Raw genomic sequence first — 8,514 nt, 5'->3', positions numbered from 1 at the left:
AACCCACTTGTTAGACCTTTAGAAGATGACTTACGCCTCCTTAATCTGGGAATATGTGATTTAGGAGGGCTAATATCTGATAATATTTATTTTGTGTGATTAAGCACGTTTTCTTTTTTATTCTTTAGTCTATTCCCATTACCTGGCAGGATGCCTGCATCTCAGCTCCCTGCATGTACTCTCAGCCTGACCAATTAATGTATAGCAGGTCAACCTTGTGATGATGAAGTTTTAGAACTGGTATTATTTTATAGCATAAAAATAAACACAGCAAATAAATGACAAACACCAGATTTTATAGGCATATATTAAATGTTTAAAAACAAGCATGCTATCAAAAAGCTATGTCATAAACATTCCTTTGGGCCATATTTTTCTGCATTGGTTTACATTGGCTGAATTTCCAGTGAAGGTTGAATGGAAGAAACTTGTTTTCTCCCATATGCAATTTTTCTTTGGCAGAAGTGTTTATTTTTCACTTTTCTAAGGAATGCAGAACAGTTTAAAATATTTATATATTATTGTCTACCAATAGTTTAGTAGAATGAACCCATGGCTTCATGTATATGTAACCACCAACTTGTCTTCCTGGCCCAGGTCTTTCCTGCTTTATTTTAATTTTTTAAATTTATTTTTCTTTTCTTGTTTATTATTATTGTTTATTTGACAGGACAGAGAGAAATTGAGAAGGGAGGGGAAGTAGAGAGGGAGAGAGAAAGATAGATACCTGCAGAGCTACTTCACCACTCATGAAGTGTTCACTCTGCAGGTGAGGAGCAGAGGCTCTAACCCGGGTCTTTGCGCATGGTAGTATGGGTGCTTAACCGGGTGCGCCATCTCTTGGCTCCCTTTATTTCTTTATTATTATTATTATTTTTTCTAACACCAGAGCACTGCTCAGCTCTGGCTTATGGTGGTGCGGGGGATTTATTTATTTATATTTTAGGAAGCAGCAGGAAAGGCAGAAAGAGAAGACAGGTGGAGATAGAAGAGAGACACCATAGCAGTGCTTCACTATCCGTGGACTTCCTCCAATGCTCCCATGTGGTGCTGGGCTTCAAACCTAGGGCCTCACAGAAAGTACATTATGGGGAGCTGGGCAGTAGCACAGTGAGTTAGGCGCATGTGGCGCAAAGCGCGAGGACTGGCTTAAGGATCCCGGTTCTAGTCCCCGGCTCCCCACCTGCAGGGGAGTCACTTCCTGCAGGGGAGTCGCTTCACAGGCGGTGAGGCAGGTCTGCAGGTGTCTGTCTTTCTCTCCCCCTCTCTGTCTTTCCCTCCTCTCTCCATTTTTCTCTGTCCTATCTAACAACGATGACATCAGTAACAACAATAATAACTACAACAATAATAATAAAAAAACAAGGGCAACAACAAAAAAGGGAAAATAAAAAAAAAAAAGAAAGTACATTATGCACAGTACCAGGAGAGCTAAGTATTTTTAATATAGGTTGAATGAGCTTGAGTTACTCAGCAAAACCTTTGAATGTAAAATCCTGGAAGGTATACTCTTTCTTCCCCTTTCTTCAGGTTGTTGTAGTTTTTAATTGAGAGTTAGGGTTTGGGTGTTGAATTGTCAGAGCATGCTTCCTGCTTCCATAGTGGTGGTTGTCATAGCTTCTAGTAATCACTGCTTTATTTACCTGCCTCTCACCCAGCTAAACTATAGAGAACCCCCCACTCCCACCCCCCGTTTTGTTGCTACTAGGGCTTTACTACTCTGAGCAGAAGTTTTTCAGATAGGCACACACAGAGAGAGGGAGAGAGAGAGAGAGAGAAAGACACCACTCACAGTACCAAATCTTCCTCCAGTGTGGAGGGGGCTGGGCTTGAACTTGGGTTGTGCACATGACAAAGCAGGCCCCAAAGTGAAGGTTTTAGGACCAGGATAATTTCAAATGAATTAGTAAATCAGTGAGTGAAGTAGAAGCAAGATATACAAATGGGTAATAACAGGGATTTTATTTTTAATCATCTTTATTTATTTGGATAGAGACAGAAATCAAGAAAGAAGGGGATATGAGAAAAGGAGAGAGACAAAGAGACACCTGTAGCCCTGCTTCACCACTTGTGAAGCTTTTCCCCTGCATGTGGGGGCTGGGGGCTTGAACCCGGGTCCTTGAACACTGTAACATGTGTGCTCAACCAGGTGTGCCACCACCGGGCCCCAGAATTTTTTTTCTTTTAAACTGGTGGCAAAAGACTCAGTCATGAGTTAAATACTTACTGCTATGGTGGAAGCAAAACTAAAGGTAACCATTTTCAACACCGAGTCCTATCCTAGTGAAAACAAAATTGGTGATACTCTGTTTTTTTGAATTTGTATTCGTTTCCTTAAATATCTCTCCTTGTAGCAGACAGGTAATGAGGGTAACATTTGTCATGAGGGTGACAGGATAAAGTGCACAGATTGGAGTCACTTTCATGGGGGTGTGATCTCTCATTCAGTGATGACTTCCTCAGAGTATTTAACAATACTGAAGTTTTCATATTGTAGTTGAGAATTCTTCTCAAAATGTGCATCTTGATAGAACCTTTCTTTGTTTTCATTTCATTTCTTTCTCACTGATCCCTTTTGCAGGTGCAATTCCATTGCTCTTGGTGGAATTCCCCCCCCCCCCCTTATCTTCAAATAGAGGGAGATGGAGATAGAGAAGGAGAGACGCTACAGTTCTACTCCACCATTCATGGAGCTTCCCCGCGCTATGCATGATGCTTCCATCTAGTGTTAGGGACTTGAACCTGGGTCCTCACTCCTGGTTATGTGTGTTCTGCTGGGTGCGCTATTTTATGACATCTGTAATCCCAGTTTTCAACAATGAGAAAAACTATGTGGAAAAGATTGTTTTTAATTAGGAGAAGTCTTTAAGGAAAGAGTGCAATAAGCAAGCATGATCACATGAATCAGCCATTTGAAAACTCATTACCAGAATTTTATATCATGATTAAATTCTTTTTTAAAAATATTTATTTATGTTCCCTTTTGTTGCCCTTGTTCATTGTTATTGTAGTTATTGTTGTTATTGATGTCATGGTTGTTAGATAGGACAGAGAGAAATGGAGAGAGGAGGGGAAGACAGAGATTGGGGAGAGAAAGATAGACACCTGCAGACCTGCTTCACCGCCTGTGAAGTGACTCCCCTGCAGGTGAGGAGCCGGGGGCTCAAACTGGGATCCTTACGCCAGTCCTTTAGGAATCCACTGCTCCTGGCGGCCATCTCCCTGCCCCCACCCTATTTTTTAAACTGTTGCTGTTGTTGTTGGATAGGACAGAGAGAAATTGAGAGAAGAGGGAAAGATAGACACCTGAAGACCTGCTTTACTGCTTGTGAAGCGACCTCTTCACGGTGCAGAGCTGGGGGCTCAAACTGGGATCCTTACACCGGTCCCTGCACTTCACGCTGTGTGTGCTTAACCTGGTGTGCCACTGCCTACCCCTTTTCATAATTAAATTCTAAGTAGCCCACTCATTAATAAAGCTAAGGCATTCTAGACGTTGACTATATGACTATGATCTATATAAGATATTTCTAGAAGATATTTTAATGGGAAACATTATTGAGTAAAAAACATTTGTAGTGGGTGGGAGCAGAGAGTTGTCCTATCTGGAGCATGATTAATATGTACATAAAATCCTAGAAAACTAGGATACTGGACTTCCATTTTTTTTATATTTATTTACTTATTTTCCCTTTTGTTGCCCTTGTTTTTTCATTGTTGTTGTAGTTATTATTTTTATTGTTGTTATTGATCTCGTCGTTGTTAGGACAGAAAGAAATGGAGAGAGGAGGGGAAGTCAGAGGGGGGGAGAGAAAGATAGACACCTACAGACCTGCTTCACCACCTGTGAAGTGACGCCCCTGCAGGTGGGGAGCCGAGGGCTTGAACTGGGATCCTTCCTTCCATCGGTCCTTGTGCTTTGCACCACGTGCACTTAACTCACTGCGCTACCACCCGACTCCCTGGACTTCCATTTTTAAAGCTGTACAGCATTTAGGCTGGGTGGTGGTGCACCTGGTAAAGCCCCTTTGTTACTGTGTGTGAGGACCTGTGTTCAAGTAGGACCTCCCTAATTGCAGGAGGGAGGCTTCATAAGCAATGGAGTAGTGCTATACAGGTCTTTTCTTTCTCTCCATCACTCTCTCTAAAAAAGAGAGGGGGTGCCGGGTGGTGATGCACCTGGCTGAGTGCACATGCTGTAATGCACAAGGACCCAGTTTGAGCCCCTGTCGCCCACATGCAGGGGGAAAGCTTTGCAAGTGGTGAAGCAGTGTTACAGGTGTCTGTCTCGCTCCCTTTCTACCACTCCCCACCCTCTCAATTTCTGGCTGTCTCTATCCAATAAATAAATAAAGATAATACAAAAAAATTAAAAAAAAAAGAAAGAAAGAGGGGCCTGGTGGTGGCATACCAGGTTAAGTTCACATATCACAGTGTGCAAGGACCTGGGTCCCCCCACCCCACCATGTAGGGGAGTAACTTAACAAGCAGTGAAGCAGTGCTGTGGCTGACTCTTTCTCCCTCTTCCTCTTGATTTCTGTCTATCTTTGTCCAACAAATAAAGAAATAAATCATAAAAAATATTTTAAAAATAAAAAGAGATAAGGGAAAGAATAAAAAAAGGAAGGATGGGAAAAAGGAAAGAAAAAAAAGGCCTTCGGAAGTGGTGGAGTCATTGTACAAGTTCTGAGTGTCACTGATAGCTTTGGTGGCGCGCGCGCGCACACACACACACACACACACACACACACCAAAAAAACTAACATATAACAATGATTGCTACTTTTTTTTTTGGTGTGTGTGTATTGAATAATCAGTTTTATTATTGAGATGTACATATTACTGTCTGTTTTACATATGGAATAACTTGTCTGCTTTGCAAATAAATGAAAAATTTGCCCTGTATTATTCTGCTGATAGAAGATGAGGAGGGGGGAGTCGGGCTGTAGCGCAGTGGGTTAAGCGCAGGTGGCGCAAAGCACAAGGACCGGCATAAGGATCCCGGTTCGAACCCCGGCTCCCCACCTGCAGGGGAGTCGCTTCACAGGCGGTGAAGCAGGTCTGCAAGTGTCTATCTTTCTCTCCTCCTCTCTGTCTTCCCCTCCTCTCTCCATTTCTCTCTGTCCTATCCAACAATGACAACAACAATAATAACTACAACAATAAAACAACAAGGGCAACAAAAGGGAATAAATAAATAAAATAAATATTAAAAAAAATTAAAAAAAAAAAGATGAGGAGGGAGGACAACCAAGGTAATCTTTAAACTAGGTCATAAGAGAGGAAGAATTTCTGTGTTAACATTTGCTTGAGTGATTCTTGAATAAGTAGGAAATTCAGAAGGGGGGGTTTGTTTAGGGTGCGGATTTATTAATGAGGCATATTAAAAAACTACTCAAAATATTCAGAGCTAACTTGCTTTTTGTTTGTTATTTAGAATCTTCCGTCTCTTTCTGGGCCTCCATGCATTTTGGTATTTGGAGCGGAGGGAGGGAAAACCATTCCACCATGTTTCTGTGTTCCAACACCCACTCCCTAGTACCCTGTCAGAACTTGCTATGCTTATCTTGTCTGTGTGGGAGACTCAGTGCTCTGCTCTGCTTGGTGCCTGTCTTGCCATTTTCAAGACATCCCATTAGGTTCTAGGCTATCACCCTGATTAAAAGTCTGAGTGGAGGGGTTGAGGAGGGCCGAGGAAAGGAGGAAATGTGCTGAAGCCAAATTTCTCCACTTATCTCACTCTCACTCTATCATTTCACTTTGGTTATGAGTTACATTCCTGCTGTGGAATGATGGAACAAAATACTATTTATTTTCCTCACCATATAGTCTCCAAAGCTTTTGTTTCAATTGAACAGCACTTCCAAGAAGAAAAGTATGACGGGCCTGAAGCTCATTTCCACAAGTGTGTGCCTTTATCTTACATCTAATTGATAAAAAAAAATTGAAATTGGAGAATCTGGAGTTGGGAGGAAGTAAGAGAAATAGGAGGTGATCTTGTAGAGCTGCATGAAGTTCTAATGACATTAGAGGGCATTACATATACATGTGCTTATCTGAGGTTTCAGAAGGCTTGTGAGTGTCTAGTTACGGAGATATGCATGCCTTGTATGCATTTTGTTCTAACAGGTTTGCTCTCCATCCTAAGAGTAACCATCCTCATTTATCAAATATCTTAACAAGTATTGGGTTTTTGGATGAGGTTAGGCATGTTCAGGTTTACCGTGGATGTAAAGTAAGGTTTTCTTTTTTTGAAAAACAATTTATTTAATTTTTAAAAAATATATATATTTATTTTTGCCCCCAGGGTTATCACTGAGGGTTGGTGGGACAGGGAATTAAAGCTTGGTGCCTGCACTACGATTCCACTTCTCCTGTGGCCATTTTTCCAATTTTTTGGATAGGACAGAGAAATTGAGAGGGGAGGTAAAGAGGGAGAGAGAAAGGCACCTGCAGAGCTTTCCTCCAGTGCACCCTTGCACGTGGTAGCATGACAAGTATACACATCTTACTGAGTTATCTTTGCATTATGAACTCATGATCACAGTAAACATTTTAAAATATTTATTTATTTGTTAGAGAAGACCGGATCACTCTGGCACATTTGATGCTGGGAATTGAAGTCAGGACCTCTTGCTTGCTCCCTTTTTTCTTCCTTGCTCCTCTCTCCTCCTTTTTTCTTCCCCTTTCTCCTCCTTTCTCCCTCCTTTGTTTAAAAGAGAGAGAGAGAGAGAGAGAGAGAGAGAGAGAGAGAGACAGACCAACCACAGCATGGGAACTTCCTTCAATGTGGTAAGGCTGGGCTGAACCTGGGTTGCTTACATAGCAAAGCAGCATAGTATCCAAGTGAGCTATTTTGTTTGCCCAGGACTTCCTGCTTTTTAAAAAAATATTTTTAATATTTATTTATTTTCCCTTTTGTTGCCCTTGTTTTTTTTATTGTTGTTGTAGTTATTGTTATTGAGGTCATCATTGTTGGATAGGACAGAGAGAAACAGAAAGAGGAGGGGAAGACAGAGGGGGAGAGAAAGATAGACACACCTGCAGACCTCCTTCACCACCTGTGAAGCGACTTCCTTGCAGGTGGGGAGCCGGGGGCTCAAACCGGGAGGGATCCTTACACAGGTCCTTGCTAACCTGCGGCGCTACTGCCTGACCCCCGACTTCCTGCTTTTTTCCAGTGCTCTGGTTGCTTTGTCAATAAATTTTTATAGTTCATCTAGGTGGAGGTAATTAGAGTTAACATTCGAAAGTATTTATTCATTTTATATGTGTGGGTTAAGCCTGAGCACTGCTCTGTTCTGGCATAGGCAATGCCTATACTCTGCCTGCTGAATCACTTTCTGAGCCATGAGAATTAACATTTTTTGAGTGCAATTTATTTTTGTTTTAAGTTGCTAATTCTAGTGTGACTGGGTTTAATAGACTTATGGTACAGAAATCTCTGATCCTTTTCCTTCTATAGATTTTTAGTGTAGTTTGGTCTTGTACTATTCACCTTGATGGATTTATATCACCACCATTATCACTGTGTTGGGACACTGTGTGAGTTCCAAACTATGACTTCTTTTTTTTTTTTCTTTGAAAGCAATGCTGGTCAAGGTCTCTGTTTTGCAGTTCCAGGTCCCAGTTCTGTATGTGAGAGCATGTGAAGGTGCTTAAGGAAGCCTTCCATTTTAGCTGTCCCTACTGGGGGAAGAGCAAAAGTGAATTTAGAGGAGTGATCTCATGTTAGTTTTCCTGTAGGAATAAGGGTGGGATATGCATTTCTCTCCCTTTTCCTGTATTTCTAGAAAATCAGCTTAACCACTACAGGTCATCTTGAGTTTTTGACCACTCCAAAATGTTCTACAATTTAGAGGAGGGAACATCCTAGTTCTAAAGAAAGTATAGTCATTGGTGTGTTCATGTTTCAAATATATATGTCATGAATAGTAGTTTTCATTTTGGAATGTACTACTAGTTTTCTTCACTGGTAGACAGTGTGCTCAGGATGTCGTCCATACCATATTGTGTGAGTTTATCCATGTATGGAAAACTGTTGGAAAGGCCCTGAACAGTCTGTCACCCTCTTACCAAAATGATAGGATTGACCTTCCCAGAAGACAGGCAGCAAGAATCAGGCTCACACAGTTTGCTGTATGGCTAGTTATTTCTCACTAATCCTTAAGCAGCAAAACCCTATCAAGCCTTAGTTTTAATTCAGTGAACCTGGGAGAAATTTATCCATACTCACTTTGCTTGTCACATATTTAAACTATCTAAGAATAAAGTTCAGGACAGAAGGTCTGTGAATGCCTGTGACTCAGGCAGGCAGTGTAAACCATTGTGGCCCAGAGAGCCCTGCCTTCCTGGAAAAGACTAACCTGACCCAGCACTAAGGCTGTTAGTTATTTCCATTAAGCCTTGTAAGAATGCTGGTCCAGCCAGGTCCTTTCATGGAAAACTGTCAATCCCAGTCTGCATGTGAAGCCTCCAATCTGGAGACGTTTTGTTGTTGTTGTTGGTGGTGAT

At 41.6% G+C, this 8,514-nt stretch overlaps 1 protein-coding gene across 1 annotated transcript in view; it reads left to right on the top strand.

Annotated features, from left to right (window-relative positions):
- The first annotated feature begins 6,097 nt into the window (after nucleotides 1-6,097).
- LOC103122411 (protein kinase, DNA-activated, catalytic subunit) overlaps nucleotides 6,098-8,514 on the top strand; it is a 94,175-nt gene continuing 91,758 nt past the window's right edge. Inside the window, exon 1 of the mRNA XM_060202189.1 lies at nucleotides 6,098-6,235. Coding sequence (XP_060058172.1) covers nucleotides 6,098-6,235 — 138 coding nt within the window. The remainder of the gene's footprint in view (nucleotides 6,236-8,514) is intronic.

This window comes from Erinaceus europaeus, chromosome 1, assembly GCF_950295315.1.
Source record: "Erinaceus europaeus chromosome 1, mEriEur2.1, whole genome shotgun sequence".
NCBI classification, from domain to species: Eukaryota; Metazoa; Chordata; class Mammalia; order Eulipotyphla; family Erinaceidae; genus Erinaceus; species Erinaceus europaeus.
Note: the sequence above shows the minus strand (reverse complement) of the source record. Positions and strands in the feature narration are given on the sequence as shown.